Source organism: Nicotiana attenuata, chromosome 1, assembly GCF_001879085.1.
Source record: "Nicotiana attenuata strain UT chromosome 1, NIATTr2, whole genome shotgun sequence".
Lineage (NCBI taxonomy): Eukaryota > Viridiplantae > Streptophyta > Magnoliopsida > Solanales > Solanaceae > Nicotiana > Nicotiana attenuata.
In genome coordinates this window covers 8239282-8258668 of record NC_031989.1, presented here as the reverse complement: position 1 = coordinate 8258668, position 19387 = coordinate 8239282, and the positions used below count along the sequence as shown (strand labels likewise).

Sequence of the window (19387 nt, the reverse complement as noted above, 5' to 3'; positions counted from 1 at the left end):
ACTGAACCTAAATGACCAAGGTTTCCACAGTTGTAGCAAGATGCTTGCCTTGGTCTATAATCTTTGTAATCAATGCAGCAAAGATGGCCAAAAGCTTTGCAAACCCAGCATTGAATTTTCTATCCAGGTCAGACCATCAGATTCACCATTAGTTTAGCATGAATATTTCTTGCAATATACTACTTTCAGAAAAGTAATCAAATTAATGGACTAGAATGTTGCACCAAGGTTATGGCGTAGCGACCAATAAAGATGGATTGAAAATCATAAGAGACTTGGGCTCAAATCCCAACAGAGAAACAAAAAACTTTTAAGAGTAATTTTTAGTGTTCCTTGTGAGCAAGGATCAAACTCTTCTCTGAGTATGATTAGGCACTCAGTAAGGAGAAGGCGGAAACCAGGTGCTACACTAAACTAGGCGCCACCTGGGATAGCTGGACTTGTAATTTATTTATTCACTGTTTATGTCTCTACCATGACGACTTGATGAAATGTAGAGGCAAGTGAGGTAAATGGCTGATATTACTGGAAGGATTTCTCTATCGAAAAATGGTATTGTAAGTAATATTCTTGTAATCAGTTTAGTAGATATTTCTTATATGGTTCATGTTCCGAATTGGGTTCCTACCAATCTCAAAATAGGCTATTGCTTTCGGCTTCTTTCCCCAACCAGTCGCCCTTGTGTGGGAGGGACTTAGCTTGGCGACTTCTCATTTGTGGAGAATAAAACTATATTCTCCTTGGTCGGCAGGAGTTACCGAGTACCTGTCCTGCTGAGAGGTTGCAGGTACACAGTAAATAGATGAGGCACGCACAACGTCACCCAAACACCAAAGTTATTACAAAAAAAATAACTGACAATATGCTGTTTTAGTTCACAGTCAACGACATAAAATTACAGAAAGCATACTTAAGAGGATTTTCTGTTTTTAGAAATGGTAAGTGCACTCAAGAGGATTTTCTTATTAATGCTACAAAATATTAGCGAAATCCACATCAACAATTGAACAATCGAACATTAATGTAATAGTCTAAATAAGAGCTTAAAAGATTGCCGTCAGCAAATTACGGATTATGGAATAACTATAACAAAAACAACATACCTAGTGTAATCCCACATAGTAGGGTCTGGGGGGTAGTGTGTACGCAGACCTTACCCCTACCTTGTGGAGGTAGAGAGGCAGTTTCCAATAGACCCTCGGCTCAAGGAAAGCATATGCACAACAGTAATGTATGGAATTACTATTATTTGTTTTAAAAGTCCAAGAGAATAGTTTCCAAAAGTATTGACGCAATAGACACCATAGTATAAACTACAATAATTGCCTACTAAACGACGATGTATGCTAATACCAGAATAAAGTTGATAAACCTCACATACCTCAAGATCACTAGAGGAGTAACAATCTTTACAAGTGAACATGTCATGTCCTGTGTCACCGCATTTTAGACAAAATTCACAAGATTGATCTTGTAGTATCTGTATGTTAGTATCGGGACAGTCTCGGGCTAAATGACCTCTTCTCTTGCAAGTGAAGCAACCTCTGATCTGGAAATAAAAATATGGACTTCATCTTAATATCAGTTCCTTGCCACCCCCTCCCCCTAGAAGAAAAGTAAAAGAAGGGGGAAAAGGGAAGATAGCATAATAAAGGTAATGAAAGGTAAAGCCTCAAAAAAGAACAGTAAGAAAGAAGGTGAAGTAAATAATTGAGCCAAATGTTGCCTAACTCACAGATTGCTTCGATTGGTGGAACAAGCACGAGTTCATGATCTGCTATCTAACCGAAAACTTTATTTGCTAAGAATAGGCTTCTTTTACTTAAATTAACAAACTTAGAAAATAACCTTGGTCAAAGAAAAATAATTTCTTAATCCATACAGAATCTCCTGAAATAGTAAGACTACTAAGAAGTCATAAGTGGAATCACGTTTTTGTAAGTTGAATGAACTTGGATTGGTTTCAATTACAAGTAAAATATTTTTCTCAGTGATAAGATGTTATGAGCAGTCTCCCTTGACAGAAATCATTTATTTATTATTGTTTTCATCGCAACTATTATTCATGTAATACTTCTTCTTTGTTGATATCCATGATATGAAATGCCTATAAATGAACATGAAATTGGAACTGAATCAAAGGTATAATACTTCTAGTGCAAGAAGGAGTTTCATTAATTTTTCAACAAATGATAAGATGATTTCTTTCTTCATTGGTCATCTTGACCTTTCGTGGAATCACTGAGACCACGACTAAACATTAACTGAGATGGCTCAAACAATGTGGATTCATATAAAGATATCTAATTGATCAAATATATATGAATCTATGTTCATATCAAGGTATCTAATCTGTTAAAGTAAATGAATCCATATATATCATATGCGTCAGAGGTATTAAAGCTTTTCCGGGTGATATGGCACCAAGTGTCTGATTAATAGGCTTCTCTCCCTAAACCAAGTGGTTAACATCCTTATCCTATCTTCCATCCCAACGATACTATTTTTTATTGTTAAAGATAAGTATATTAACTTCGGCAACAAGAGAGTGCTTCAAAATAAGTACAAGAAGAAGCTACATTACGAATTGTGTAATGAGCTATCTTTATATCATCACAGACTTCTTTTATAGTTATATTTGGTTGCATGTGCTTTCTTAATCTTTGCCATATACACATAAGCTAGACTGGTGCAATTGAGTGTATCTTCTTATCTTCTTACTCTTTTCCGATCAGAGGGCTATATTTATGTTGTTTTATGTCCAAGTTCTAATATAGTAGAATCGTACCTCATGGAAGAATTGACCAATTGGCGTCCTAATCAAACTTAGTTGTCACTATCTTTTTCTTTTTCTTCTTCTATTTCTTGTTCTTTTTCTTCTTTTCATCTGTATTAACCTTGGTAAACTTAGAGAAGACTGAATACAAATACCAATCATAAATGAACCTGGACAATCTCAGGATACTTCATGCTACGGTCTATGAAGTAGCCATACAGGGTAACTTTGTGATATTTCAATGTTTGTTAGTCCATGTCAACCTACCACAGTACCAAAAATTTTGTTTTCTAAATATTTTCTGTTGAACAACAGGAAGCATTTAAGCAAAAGAAGATCATTCCCCCATTACCCCAAATTTAGCATGAGACTTTACATGCAGAAACCACCACAAATACCCCCAACTATTTATTTTTTTGGACAAGGAAATAAAATGTATACCACAAATACCGCCAACTATTGGCCACAAGTATCTCAGCTAAACTAAACGGAAATGATTTGAGCAACGGATGTGTTGAGTCCCACGTCGGTGGAATGTGAATTTCATGGGCTCCTTATATGGTGTTGGGCAATCCTCACCTCATGAGCTAGCTTTTAGGGTTGAGTTAGGCCCAAGGTCTATTTATCATGGTATCAGAGCCAGGTTCACCCCAATTCATTGTTTGCCAATGCTGGGCCTCCATCTTATATTGTCCACGCTCCAATTGCCAAGCCTAGGCGTGCGAGGGAGTGTTGGTAAGGGTGGGAGCAATTGGTCTCCTTAAATGGCTTGGGCAATCCTCACCTCATGAACTAGCTTTTATGGTTGAGTTAGGCCCAAAGCCCATTTATCATGGTATACGAGTCAAGCTCATCCCAATTTATTGTTACCATTGTAGGGCTCCCATTTATGTTGTCCACGCTCCAGTTTGCAGGTCTAGGCGTGAGGGGAGTGTCGAGTCCCACTTTAGTGGAATGTGGATTTCTTGGGCTCCTTATATGATCTTGGGCAGTACTCACCTTATGAACTAGCTTTTGGGGTTGAGTTAGGCCCAAGGTGTCTTTATCAATCAACCCCCAATGATGATTACGTGCTTAACTAGCTAATTCTCAAAAGAACACCAACTTCCAAGAGGTATTAAGAACATGAGCAAAAATATAACTCAAATTTAATATATCTCACAAGAAACTAGAAAGGAAAGAGAAGGAGATCAAATGGATGTTAAACTTAGGCATCAGATGGAAATATCACTAAAAACGTCAGAGAAACCACAAAACAAAAGAGAGAAGAAATAACCTAAATAAAACTCAATAGAACAAAGTTGTGTGTGTGAGAGAGAGAGAACTCAACTATAATTGGACATATTTAACATATCATTCCGTATTTTGCCACTATGGTTAGACGCCTGATATTCGGCCAAAAATGCATATTTACCCATTGTTGCCTCACATTTAGTACTTTTAATCATCTTTGAAGTATTAATTATATTACCTTATGCTTAATATTATATTTTAACTGTGTAGGAATAAAGCAGTGTGAAGATGAAGAAATTTGGAGCAAAATTGAATAAAACGCGAAAGAAGAAAAAAGAAAATAAAAGAATACAAACGGGAGGAGACAAAGGGGGGACCACCCTTTGTTGCCCCCCCCCCCCCCCCAGTGGAAGACAAATAAAGAAGGAAATCCAATTCAAAGCAAGCTAGGAATTAAAATTGCAAATCGCTACTGCCTCCAGCGCTGGCCTAGACCCTATGTTGCGGGATTTTTCCTATTTCGTCCGGGACAAGGTTATTTTGGTCCTACATGGCCCCAACTCGTATACAAGGGGTCTCAAACCTAATTTGGAGGATATCTAACATACTTTGAAGGAGAATTCACGTGCGGGAACACAAAACCACGCTTGGAGGAGGCTTCCAACTAGTTTTTCTTCTCTTCTCTTCCTTTAATCTCATAGTTTATTAGTTCTAGAGTTGTGGGTGCTACATGAACGTTGTAGTTTGAAGCTTAAATTGTTCTTGTTATTTTATCATATTGGTTTATTTATTCAATATTACGCTTAATTATTTGATTGCTTGATCACCAATTGAATACTATCTACGAATCTAGGATTGAACTCGGGAGAGGAAATTCTAGATTGCATATAAGATTAAGTAGAGCAAGATCTTGAACCTGAGTATCGGGAACGAATTTACGGTTAGGATAGGGATATACCTAATCGCCTTGTTTGGTTACTACACAGGAATTATTAGTGCATTCTTGTTAATCCTAATTCCATAGGAATATAGGCGTTAGGTTAGCTTTAATAGGCCAGTAGTACTTCGGGAGAATATTACGAGTAATATTAACCTTGCCAATCAATAAACCAGATAAATTAATTAGACAATTTAAGTGGAAGACTCAACGAGATTGTTAGCTAACCCATAGCTCTAGAATATTTTCTCCCATTGAATTCGTCTCTAAGCTTGCCGAAGTATTTTCTGTAATCGCTTAGTTTGCTACTCTAGATTAGTTTTAATTAAATATTCATACTTTAGAAAGTCGCTTCAATAGATTAATTGTCTTAGTTTAATTTAGTAAATAGTTAATCACAAGTCCATGTGGGTAGGATATTTGAACTTCAAATCCTATATTACTTGTACGACCGCGTATACTTGCGTGTGCGCTTGGGAGCAACAACGCCTATAACAAGTTTTTCTAAGTTACTAGTGGAAGGGTGCAAAGAGAACAAAGCCCTGTCAACCAAGCTCTTCAGTTCCTTGACATAATGGGTAGAACATAGATATGTGCATATCATTTGGATCCTTCAATACACATCAGAACTGCACCAAGTTGACCATACCAGTTTAATACAGGTGCAAACTCACGTTCATCTAACATGGGTGGGGAACAGGAAAAATAATTAAAAGACAGCCCAGGGAAAAGGTATCTCCAAGTGTCGACATAACATATATTAAAGTTTGTCAGAATGAAACTGGTGAAACAATTGTTACCAGACCTTCTTGCAATATTTTCCATTATGCCCATAATGCCCACAGCGAAAGCATGGCCTTTTCTTCTTTTCAAGAGGGATACAACCTGCTGCTCCATGATTTTCTTCACCACACCTCTGGCATGTTTCCCATTTGCTTCCTTTAAAGTCAAAATATCTAGGCGCCCGCTACAAAAGTTGGTAATCTTAAGCCATCACAGTTGTTAGAAGCAAGGACTTAAACATGAGGTCTGAATTTTACATATACTCACAAGAAGTGCCTGCATCACCAAACTTTCCCTTGTGCCAAATGATTCAGTCTCCAACACCATCACTTGCTTCGCATCTGTTGCAGCATGCACCTGCCAGGCAGTCTCCTTAATAAACCTCTAAATTCAATTGCCAAAGGCTATGATAAAATCAGATATTATTAGGTGTTTTATGCTAACATGTTCTTCACTTCAATGCACAAACGAAACAAATGTTGCAAACTGAAATGGGAAAGAAAACGAAAAAGACAGCAAAGCTATTAAATTTGATCTCATCATTATGTTGCAAGTGCATATCAAAGATAAAATAATAGATTAACTAAGGGGTTAGGAAATTGGCACCTAAACTATGTTTTCTTCCGTTTCAATCCAAAACTATTATCAGAAGTACCCTAAGGTGCAAATAAATAGAAAGATGAAATAGAATGTCTTTCAATTTCTGTACCTAATTTAAATAACAGCAGCAACAAGAATATATGTTCTATTGACTCAGCTACGGCCAACAGGTACACATTTTAGAATATTATAAATAATTCGCACAAAGCCACACCCATTTTACACTCGTTCGGTATGGGCACATCAAGGCAAATGAAGGATCCATATAAAATAAGCATGAATGCCACAATCAGTTTGGCATAAAGGGAAAAGTAGAAAAAATGAACAAATTTTCTACAGCCTCTTCTTCTTCGTTCTTCTTCTTAAATACTGGTTCTTTGGTCAGAGTTTCAAGTGGAGCCCCAAAAGCTCCCCAGATTTCACCGGCTGTTGAAGACTCCACCACAACATCATCACTTTTTGCTCGGGATTATACCTTCCTTACCATTAGCCTAGAGAGAGCCATTGACAAAGAACTTTTGAAACTTGAAAGTACCATGAGCAGATTCATATTAGTAAAGTAACCACATAACCAGTAATTATGTTTTGTAATTAGTTAAGGAAGGAACAATTTATTATTTGCATCTATTTCTGCTCTGAACTATCGTAAAAAGAAACAAAAGGATGCAATTAAACACAAATTCAAAACTGGATCTCCTTTTAACATCTGTACTTAAATGCTGCTATGTAAATGACGATCAGTTTGGCAAAGTGGAAGGGAGAGTAAAAATGAGTAGACACTGAGAAGTAGGATTAATGACTTACAACAGTCTCTTGCTCTTCAATTCTCTCTTTGTCCACCATTGGTTGTATCGACTGAGTTTTAAGTGTATCTGCCGACAAATCTTCACCACCTTCAGGGGAGGACAAACATTGTTCAGTGACTGTTGAAGCCATTACATCACCAGTAATTTCAGCTCCATCTTTTTGTCGATTATCTCCTTTCCCACCATTAGCCTAAGAGAATTAGGGACACTTTTTTCAGATGCCAAGAGGAGGTTCATATTCAAAACGAACCATTAACTACGTCTCTGACTTGGTTTTGAAGGAAGATCTTTTTACTTTTTGTTTCAATCCGTCGCTACCCAGAACTAATTCTATAAAGCAGCAGGAAGACACATTTAAATACAAATTCGAGAGAATCTCCCATGGGTATCCTACTTGAATACCCACACTCAAAATAGGACCAAAAAAGAAAGCTACAATGTGTTTTTTGGACACTAAAAGGAAAGCATATCAGAGGTAGGATTAATGAACTTACAATAGCTTCTTCTTTTTCACTCCTCTCATTTTGTACTAACGGTGGTTTCGTCACAGGTTTAAGATCTGCTGCAAAGCATCCCATATCTTCAGACATTCTTCACCTACAGAGTAGGATATAGACAGCTCACTGACTGTTGAAGACTCCGCCTAGTCACCAGCAATTGTTCTCCAGATTTTGGTTGATTATATACTTTCATACCATTAGCCTGCAAAAGATATTAATGTAAGAGATTCTCTTTAAAACACCAAAAAATGTTTATACTCAAAATATATATATATATATATTATTTATTGAATTAAGGGAGATTTTTCATCTGTTTCTTGCAGTCTGCTTTATCTTTTGCCTTTTTTGATAGGTTCTTGATAAAAAAGAATATGGGATTCTAGCTTCTATGATTGGGGACTTGTTCTTCTTTTCCTATTGTTAATGCCAATATTTGACACAGATTAACTAAAGGATTAATGCAGCCGAGTCAAAAACCAAATCCTTGAAGCTACTCTGTGGGGGAACAATAATTGTCTTCACAGCGATAGATCAGGCCTAAAATGGGCTTGGTTGGACCAAGATTACACCCAAAAATGGGCTGTCCCAAAAACTAATTCAAGAGAAAGCTATGACCCAATTTAGCATGGCACATGAGGGTTAACATATCTGACCAAGTTCAAGGAAGCTCTTACAGTTAGAAGAACCAGTCAGCTACTAACTTCTCACAAATCGTGGACGGATGAGGATCCGTTGGTCAGATGATACAACCCCTAGAATGAAGGAGTCAGCCAATCAAGCCGCCTATCCTTCTTAAGATTTTATGCATTGCAATGAACCAAATATGCAAGAATGATGGAGGAAATCTAGAAGAAGGTGTCCAAGGCAGCCCAGTAGCTAGTTTTAGTATTAATAAATAGGCTGATTGACTGTACATAGTAGTGGCCATCATCATCCGAATCCAACATATCAAGTTTCTCTTGTAATCAAATAATTCAAATTCTTCATGTTCAATTTACAAAACTCGCTTTATTTACAAGTTCTTTTCACATTCCTTTAATGCTTCTTAATACCTCACGCATTTTACAAGATTCTCTAGTTCTTTTAATCTGTCAATGATAATTCTTGGCAATAACCGTGACTGAGGAAAGAAGGTACCAACTGCATAATTATATCGATCTTCAACATTAGCCCTTCAAGGGAAGAGAATTGGTTTCAAAGAGGAAATCTCTCCTTCAACAAACAAGCGCGAGTATAACTTCATGACAATGGACTACTTCACCAAGAGGGTAAGCCTAGTCAACAGAATCAGTCAAGCAAGCTAATGTGATCAAATTTATTAAGAACCAAATCATACACTCCCTCCGTTTCAATTTATCTGAACCTATTTCCTTTTTAGTATGTGCCGAAAAGAACGATCTCTTTCCATATTTGAAAACAATTTACCTTTATGCAATGATTTATAGCCACACAAAATATATGTCCCTCATTTTACAATTTACACCATTAGTTCAAAAGTCTTCTCTCTTTTTTCTAAAAATCTATGCCCAGTCAAATAGGTTCATATTAATTGAAATGGGGAGTATAAATTGGGCATTCATGAAGCAGTCATGTCTAGTCGAGCTACAGTGTTCACCAAATAGTAAGGTTGACATTCAAATGAATTTGCCAAAGGCTTCATTCCTTATTGTTGAAGTGTGTGATTATCTCATCTAAGAGCTTAAACTGTTAGAGATGGTACACTTTTATTTACATAATCATGTCTTAAATGCTTATTAATTAACACATTGAAAGACATATTTATACATGGTCATTAAGGATATTCGATGTCATTATTTTTACTGGAAAACATAGTATACTCTTGTTTTATTTAAAATGTGGTACCCCATTGAAGTTTCAAAGTTACTCCTAAACTATCTTCACTTTTTTTCAGGAACAGATGCAAATAATTTCCATAATTATAAATCAAATTAGTACAATCAAGTCCTAAAGTATCTACATCGCATGTATATAAGCATTTGGTACCGCTTGAACACGGATACGTCAAAGCAAGACGAAGAGTCAATATTACATAGGTGACTACACCGCTGTAAGTTTTGAAATGTCAGTAATTTATCAACCCAAAAAAAAAGTGACTACGCCACTGTGAAATAAAAGATTTGATCTTTAAATTCCAGCTTTTCATTCATGAAAATCCACCTTTTTAACAAAATGGGCCATTGAATATTCTCTTCTATTGCTCAACTGTAAGACCAACTTTCTCTAGGTGTTTCTCATTAATTGAGTATATCTTGAAACAAATCTTGCAATGTTGTTCTAAATCTAAAAGTAGAAAAAAGAGTATCATTTATGTCACTTCAACTAACAAATGCAAAGTTCAGAGCGCATATTCTATTTAGAAGAATCTTTCCCCAAAAAGGAAAAAAAGAAAGATGAGGAAGAAGAAAAACTTACAAGAAGCAAAAGTGGCATTCCATTTTCAGATACAATAGGAGAGGGGGTAACTAGCTTGCTGAAGGGGGTTGGGCGTGAGCATATGTGTTGACGGAAATGAGAAATAAAGAAGAAATAAGACAATGGAATTGTAATCTTGTTCTAATATTTGTTAATCTCTTCTGGATTTTGTGGGGAAAAAATATCTCTTCTAGATAGTTTAACTGAATTCGTTTAGTACCAGAGATAAAGAATAATAAATTTTAAATAAAATTTTAAATTTTATTTATCCAATATTTAATTATAGCTATCAGTTAATCCTAAAATAAATTTTACACTAAAATTAACTATCCCATATAAAAAGGGAATAGCTAGTCTCATAACAACCTCTAATTTTAGCATGACTTGTCTTTTTTTTTTCATCAAAGGTAGATATTATATTAATGCAGCAAATAAATAATTTGAGCAAAGTTGTTCATAGTATCCTTTACAATCCAACTTAAAAAATAGTTTTCTCAAGATACTTCCTTTAATAAAGTAATAGAAAACTTAGTTAAGTTATGTGTTAGTTTATTTAGACTTTTAATAATATAAGCAAATACGACACGATCAAACAAAGTCGATAGCTTCCAAATGTCTTTACAAGTCATTTTTATCTCTTGTGAGGTATTAATTTTTTTCTAGATCGTATCAATAACACTCTCTGCATATGATAGAATCTTCACCTTCTTCCAACCATGTGTAATTGCATGTTCAAGAGTCATTCTTATCGCAAGCGCTTCAGCAGTCATGGCTTTTCCCACAAACTAGATTAAGGATCCATGGGCATGAAGCAGATTCGCAAAGCTATCTAAAGTTGCAACACCAATACTCGCTCGTCTAGCATCCACCTGTAGACATGCATCGGTAAATAATAAAATACCATCTTGGTGGTTTGTTAGTTGATCCGTAAAACAATTCTTATTTTTGAGAATTAATAGATGAGCAAGTAGCTAAAATTTCTCTATACTCATGATAATCAAATAGAGGCTTAGAAACAATATCATTTGGTTCTAACCTATCTAGACTAAAATACCAGGCCTTCCTAGCTTTTCAGATTTGACACATAATATTAACACTTAAATTTAATAATTCTTTTGACTCAGGATATTGTCTAGCATCTTAAACCATCTTGTACCACCAAATTGAAAAATCATTAATATTTTCTAAATCGTGCCAGTTTATAGGACTTAGTTTCCACACATGTTAAGAACGAGGACACCTAAATATCAAATGCTCAACATCCCCACCTTCAGTTCCACATATTTTACAAATTTTCTCCACACTTGGTATTCTCTTAGCAAGATTATTACTTACTGTCACGACCCAAGTTCTCCCTCTGTGAACCGTCGTGACAGCATCTAGTCTCTAAGACTAAGTAAGCCTAATATTTGCGGAAAATGAAACGAAATCATGAAAACTAACAATCTACAGGTATTTTTTAAAAAGGAACTAAGATGCCGCTCGGCATATACAATAATCACTCTCGAATTTTACATAAACTCTCCAAAAACCCGGAATACATGATAGGCTATAATTATGTATCTTATTCGTTTATTACACTCTAATTTACTGCACTTTAATTGAGTTTGAGCTTTAATCACTAGTGTTTTGCGCTAAATATGTATTTTATGCCTTGTAGGAGTGATTCCAAACTATGTAGATATTATGGAATGAATTCAAGTGACTTGGAGCTTTGAAGTCTGAGTAAAAGCCCAAGGAATCAAGTCGGGATCGTGTTCGGGGATCAATGGATGATAGTTGAGAATGAAACGGAGAATCGAGCGGGCATACGGCGTATTGTCTAGTAAAATGTACATAACTTTTCACTCAAAACTTCGTTTGGGCTCCACAATATATTGTTGGAAAGATATTTGAAAGGCTACAACTTTCATGTTTTGTATTTTTGCAAATTCAGAATAACGCGGCGCATGGTGCACTGCGGCGCGCGCCGCGCCTGTGGAACTTTCCTGCAGCCTGTAATAATTAGCTTCTGAACTTCCCCACAAGCACACCGCACAGTGAAGCGCAGGGTGCGGTGCTCCTGTACAAATTTTACAGAGCCAAGTCCTATTTTGCGAAGGAGAGGGTGTTTCGTCTGGGGCCGACCCTACTTGGTATAAAGACATATAAAAACGCTATTTTGAGGACCTTTTGGGACATCTTAGACCTAGGGAGAGCGCAGAGCCCCCCGTGGAGGCCGGATTTCATCTTTTCTTCCACCAAACTTGGTAATTTTTATGTTTCTTTGTTTGATTTGTTGTTTGGTCACCATGTCTATGTGGAGCTAAACTTCACGTTCTTGGGTTATGGTTCTTTCATGACTATTGTTATTCGGATATTGATTTTGATTTCTTAGTTTATCATATTGGTTTATTTATTCAATCATGTACTTAATTATTTAATTGCTTGATCACCAATTGAATACTATCTACAAATCTAGAATTGAACTCGAAAGTGGGAATTCTAGATTGCCTATAGGACTGAGTAGAGCAAGTTCTTGAACCTGGGCATCGGGGAACAGATTCACGATTAGGATAGACATATACCTAATTGCCTTGCTTGGTTGATTTACAGGAACTATAAATGCATTCTTGTTAGTTCTAACTCCATAGACATATAGGCGTTAGGTTAGCTTGAATAGGCGAGTAAGAACTCGACAGATTCTTATGAGCAATATTAACCTTGTCAACCAATAAACTAGATAAATTAATTAGTCAATTCAATTGAAGAATACAATATGATTGTTAGATAGCCCATAACCCTAGATCGTTTTCATCGCATTAACAACATAAAAATCTGCTCTTACTCTGTTTAAAGTTTATTAGTTATTTTTTTTTTTTAGTTTAATTACTTTAGAATCACTACTTTTGGGTTTAATTCTTGTTTAGACAGTTAGGATAGTCTAATTTAGTTAGATAATCATAAGTCCTCGTGGGTCCGACATCCGACTTTTAGACACTTTATTACTTGACGACCGCGTATACTTGCATGTGCGTTTGGAACTAAGATGCCGGGCGAGGCCAGATTATTGGGTACGGACTTGGTTCAGGATGACTTGGAGAAGGTTAAGGTGATTCGGTAGGGAGGTTGCTTATGAGCTTGCCTTACCTCCCAGCCTAGTAAGAGTTTATCCGGTATTTCATGTTTCGATGCTCTAGGGGTATCACGGCGATCCATCTCATGTGTTGGATTTCAGCTCAGTCGAGTTGGACAAGGATCTATCTTGTGTTGAGGAGCCAGTGGCTATTTTGGACAGGCAGGTTCGAAAGCTGAGGTCAAAGAACATTGTATTAGTAAAGGTTCAGTGGTTGGGTCAGCTGATCGAGGAGGCGACTTGGGAGTCCGAGCAGGATATGCGCAGCCGTTATCCTCATATTTTCACCACTTTAGGTATGTCTCTATGCTCATCCGAGGACGAACGATTATTTTAAGAGGGGGAGGATGTAAAGACCCAGCCGATCATTTTTAGAGTTAGAGCCCCGATTCCCTATTAACTGCTTTCCCCATATCTATTTCTTCTATTGTGACTTGCCAGGAGGTTTCATTTTGGTTTTTGGAAGTGTTTGGGACACTTAGTCCCTAACTGGAGGTTTAAGCCTTAGGATTTGGACCGTAGTCGAAACTTTATGAAGACGAATCCGCAAGTGCGTTTGGAACTAAGATGCCGCAGCGGCCAAACGCATACGCAAGTATACGCGGTCGTCAAGTAATAAAGTGACTAAAAGTCGGATGTCGAACACACGAGGACTTGTGATTAACTATTAACAAAATTAGACTATCCTAACTATCTAAACAAGAATTAAACCCAAAAGTAGTGATGCTAAAGTAATTAAACTAAAAATAAAATAACTAATGAACTTTCAACAGAGGAAGAACATATTTTTATGTTGTCAATGCAATAAAAACGATCTAGAGTTATGGGCTATCTAACAGTCATATTGTATTCTTCAATTGAATTGACTAATTAATTTATCTGGTTTATTGGTTGACAGGGTTAATATTGCTCATAAGAATCTGTCGAGTTCTTACTCGCCTATTCAAGCTAACCTAACGCCTATATGTCTATGGAGTTAGAACTAACAAGAATGCATTTATAGTTCCTGTAAATCAACCAAGCAAGGCAATTAGGTATATGTCTACCCTAACCGCGAATCTGTTCCCCGATGCCCAAGTTCAAGAACTTGCTCTACTCAGTCCTATAGGCAATCTAGAATTCCCACTTTCGAGTTCAATTCTAGATTTGTAGATAGTATTCAATTGGTGATCAAACAATTAAATAATTAAGTGCAGGATTGAATAAAATAAACCAATATGATAAACTAAGAAATCAAAATTAATATTCGAATAACAATAGTCATGAAAGAACCACAACCTTAGAACGTGAAATTTAGCTCCACATAGACATGGTAGCCAAACAATAAATCATACAAAGAAAGATGAAAATTACTAAGTTTGGTGGAAGAAAAGATGAAACCCGGCCTCCACGGCGGCTCTGTGCTCTCCCTAGGTCTAAGATGTCACAAAAAGTCCTCAAAATAGCATTTTTATATGTCTTTATACCAAGTAGGGCCGGGCCCATACAAAACACCCTCTCCTGCGCGAAATAGGACTTGGCTCTGTAAAATTTGTACAGGCGCACCGCACCGCACTGTGCGCCGCACTGTGCGGTGTACTTGTGGGAAAGTTCAGAGAGCTGATTGCTGCAAGAAAGTTCCACAGCCGCGGCGCACCATGCACCGCGTTAGTGGGAATTTGCAAAAATGCAAAATATGAAAGTTGTAGCCCTTTCAAATAGCTTTCCAACGATATATTGTGGAGCCCAAACGAAGTTCTGAGCAAAAGTTATGTGCATTTTACTAGACAATGTACCGTATGCCCGCTCGATTCTCCGTTTCGTTCTTAACTATCATCTATTGATCCCTGAACACGATCCCGACTTGATTCCTTGGGCTTTTATTCAGACTTTAAAGCTCCAAATTACTTGAATTCATTCCATAATATCTACATAGCTTGGAATCACTCCTACAATGCATAATGCATATTTAGTGCAAAACACTAGCGGTTAAAGCTCAAACTCAATTAAAGTGCAATAAATTAGAGCGTAATAAACGACTAAAATACGTAATTATACCCTATCATCAATACCGTAAGTCACAAGATATAGAAAGAAACAGTACTCCTATACTCTAGAGTCTAATAAAAGAAGAAAAAATACAAGAAGTGTTTGACATGGGAAGAATAGATAGGGACTCCGAGGTCTGCGGACGCGACAGATGTACCTTGAAGTCTCTACAGCTGCCTTGCCTCAATGATAGTGCGGCTTATAAGCGGTACCTGGATCTGCACACACACAAAAAATATGCAGGGAAGGGCATGAGTACACCACAATAGTACCCAGTAAGTGCCAAGCTAACATCGATCGAGTAGTGACGAGATCAGGTCAGGCCCTACTGGTACAAACATAATGAAATAAGGCAGAATGATATATAGCAGTAAGAATAAATACGGAAAATCTAGCAGGACTGGAATCATAGAAAGACAACAGCTCAGAACACAGATGTAACAACAGGGGATCTCCCGAGATACCGTCTCGTAGTCCCAAACGTAAATGTGCAGGGGGATCTCCCGGAATATCGTTCCGTAACCCCAAAGTAAATATGCAGAACAGGGGGATCTCCCAGAATACAGTTCCGTAGTCCCAAAGTTAATATGCAGCTCAACCAACAGAAATAACAGTTACAGCAAGAAAACCTACAGTTTAGACTAAGTTCTAGTCAAGGAAAGCAGGTAATTTTACTTAAATATGCTGCACTGAGTTCATATAGGCAGTTAAAAAACGTAGGCATGCTAATCTAAACTAAACAGGATAGTTATGTATGCTGGTGTAGTTCAAATAAGGAGAAACATGTTATGACTTAGTGAAAATGGGGTTTTACAACAAATAGCCCATGTACGTACTCGTCACCTCACGTACACGGCGCTCACATATCAAAACAGTACCAAATCCTAAGGGGAGTTCCCCACACAAGGTTAGGCAAGCCACTTACATCGAACTAAGCTCAATCAATCCGTAATAATGCTCTTTCCATGAGTATCCGACTCTGAATGACCCAATCTAGCCAATACCAACTACATAACATAAATATAACTACAAGAAGCTAATCTAGCTAATGAAAATAAAGCTAAGGCAAGAAATTGAAAAATCGCTCAAAAAGCCTCTCCAGGACCACATCTCGGAATCGGGTAAAAGTCACAAAATATGAACGCTCATTCGCTAACGAGTCTAACCATACCAAATTTACTCAAATCCAATATCAAAATCTCGATCAAAACCCCAAAATTCGGCCTAAAAACCCTTCTCAAAAATTTCCCAATTTTCCAACTCAAATCCATAATTAAATGATGAAATCAACAATGGATTAATGGAATACAACCAAAAATGAGTTAGGAATCATTACCCTATAACTTCCTCTGAAAATCCTTCAAGGAATCGCCGAAATCCGAGCTCTCAAGTCCGAAAAAGAAGAATGAATTCAAGCCCTCGATTTTGCCCCTTTTCTGCTAGTTAAACCGCATCTGCGGTTACTTCACCGCTTCTGCGGCTAAAGCTCCGCACCTGCGGTATTTCATTAACTTCCTAGACTCCGCACTTGCGCACAATTATCCGCATCTGCGGATGCGCTTCTGTGCTCAGTTGTCCGCTTCTGTGGAACCTTGCTTCCTCCCCAAATCCGCTTCTGCAATCACCCTTCTGCAGGTGCGGCTCCGCTTCTGCGGCTCTCGAATCGCATCTGCGACCACTCCCTCATGAATAAAAATGCACCTGCGACCTCATCCTCACTTCTGCGAGGCTGTACCTACGGACTTCCCTTCCCAGGTGCAAAAACACCAGAACCAACAAACTTCAGAATATGCACAAGTCCAAATTTCAACCCATTGAGCACCCGAAACATACCCGAGGCCCCCAAGACCTCAACCAAACATACCAACCCATCCTAAAACACCATACAAACTTAGTCGAGCCCTCAAATCACATCAAACAACGCTAAAGACACAAATCACCCTCCAATTCAATCTTAATGAACTTGAAACTTCAAATTTCTACAACTGATGCCGAAACCTATCAAACCTCGTCCGAATGACCTCAAATTTTGCACACAAGTCATATTCAAGATTATGGACCTCGTCCAAATTTCGAAATCGGAATCCGACCCCGATATCAGAATTCTACTACCGGTCCAAATCTCCAAAACTTCGAATTTCGCCATTTCAAGCCTAAATAAGCTACGGACATCCAAAACACAATCCGGACACGCCCCCAAGCACAAAATCACCCAACGGAGCTAAAGGAATTGACATAACTCCATTCCGGAGTCGTCTTCACACAGTTGCGACTACGATCCAAATCCTAAGGCTTAAACCTCCATTTAGGGACTAAGTGTCCCAAATACTTCCAAAAACCAAAACGAAACCCCTCGGCAAGTCAAAATAGCACAAATAGATATGGGGAAAGCATTTAATAGGGGATCATGGCTCTAAGTCTCAAAACGACCGGCCGAGTTGTTACACTTACGGATAAGGAATTAAGCATGCATTTCCTTAAAAAATATTTAAGTTTATTTTTCACTCCTAAATTTCATAGTAAGTCCCAAAATGACTTAGAGAAGGAATGACAACTTGATTGAGCATCTTAACTATTATTGAGTTTTTTATTTAACATCTGTTTTGCTAAATGGAATCCTAATTTAACTTTATAATTTTCATATATATATATATATATATACACGTAATCTGATTCAAAATTGGTAAAGAGATATTAAATTTTTCATGTATGTCCTTCTTCATCAATTAAATTAGAAATTTTCAAATCCAAATTCTTATTTGCTTGATAGTTTTTGGGATAAAACCATTATTATTCGGAATCCACGGGTCCCTCCATACACTTAAATTTCTCCCTTATGAGACTCTTCACTTCAACCCCTTGATCAATAAATCACGACCACATAAGATACTCGGCCATATCCAAGATCTAGAGAAAGATGATGACGCATTAAGAAAAGTGGTATCTGAAAAATATTTTCTTTTAAGAACTGTAGGAGGCGGAGAATCAGGATGCATTAATATTTTGCAAGCTTGTTTATCTAATAAAGACATAGTAAAAGCTTTTATATCCCTAAAGCCTAGTCCTTCTCTAGATTTATTATCACATAACTTATCCCATTTCTCAAAGTGTAATTTTTTTATCCTCTGTTTGGCCCCACCAGAAATTAGAAAAAAGAGAAGTAATATCCTGATATAGACTATTTGAAAGTTGGAAGCACGATAATGCATATGTGGGTATTATCGAGAGTACTGACTTAAGTAAAACTTCTTTTCAAGCAGTACTTAGAAAACTACCCTTTCACCCTTTAATTTTTACCTTAACTTTATCCTTAATAGTAAATTCTAATATCTTTTTTTCCAATCGTCCAACAACCGCTGGTAGTCCTAAGTACATTTCCATCTCATTCCTTTGTATTATTCCTATCAAAGTACAAATTTCAGGCGTTTCCTCCGCTATTACATTTCTACTAAAATGTATAGCAGATTTATTATTTGTCTAGAACTTTGCTCGTACTTCCTTAAGATACACGCAATATGCCTTGCATTCCTAGCATTGGCTGAACAAAAAATGAAAGAGTCATCGACAAAAAATAAGTGATTTATAGTAGGTCCGTTTCTATTAAGTTGTAGCCCTTGAATATCATCCTGAGCCTCAGCAATATTTAATAGAGTAGAAAAAAATTTCGCACAAATTAAGAATAAATATGGTAATAATGGATCCCCTTGTCGTATTCCCGTAGTAGGTCTATCTGACCCCACAATCTCTCCATTAAGATTAAAAGTATATGTAGGTGTAGTGATACATTGCATTATCCGATTCACAAATCTATCATGAAAACCCACACGTAAAAGTATTTTTTGAATGTAAATCCATTCAACTCCATCATATGCTTTAGACATGTCCAACTTTATAGCCTTAGGTTTTTGCTTGCCCCGTCTTTTATTTTTTAATAAATGCATAAATCCACGGGCTAGAATAATATTATCTGTGATTTGCTTATGGCCAATAAAAGCAGCTTGATTTGAAGATATGATATTAGGCAAAAAGCCTTTGATTATAGCAGTAAGAATTTTTGCAATTAATTTATAAAATATGGTAAAAAGATTAATTGGCCTAAATTTAGACATTACAGTGAGAATTTTAACTTTTGGTACAAATGTTATTAGTGTTTGGTTCCAATCAGGAAGGATATAT

The 19387-nt window shown here is 36.9% G+C and overlaps 1 protein-coding gene across 5 annotated transcripts in view; it reads right to left on the bottom strand.

Annotated features, from left to right (window-relative positions):
• Positions 1 to 10224, bottom strand: part of LOC109234546 (DNA-binding protein HEXBP-like) — a 29473-nt gene extending 19249 nt beyond the window's left edge. For all 5 annotated transcript variants that reach the window (XM_019400610.1, XM_019400740.1, XM_019400687.1 and 2 more), the window contains exons 1-7: positions 10069 to 10224; positions 7630 to 7837; positions 7134 to 7325; positions 5997 to 6086; positions 5752 to 5913; positions 1382 to 1549; positions 3 to 119 (exon numbers count right to left, since the gene is read on the bottom strand). In XM_019400610.1, the coding sequence (XP_019256155.1) occupies positions 3 to 119; positions 1382 to 1549; positions 5752 to 5913; positions 5997 to 6086; positions 7134 to 7325; positions 7630 to 7725 (825 nt within the window). In that variant the 5' untranslated portion in view covers positions 7726 to 7837; positions 10069 to 10224. The remainder of the gene's footprint in view (positions 1 to 2; positions 120 to 1381; positions 1550 to 5751; positions 5914 to 5996; positions 6087 to 7133; positions 7326 to 7629; positions 7838 to 10068) is intronic.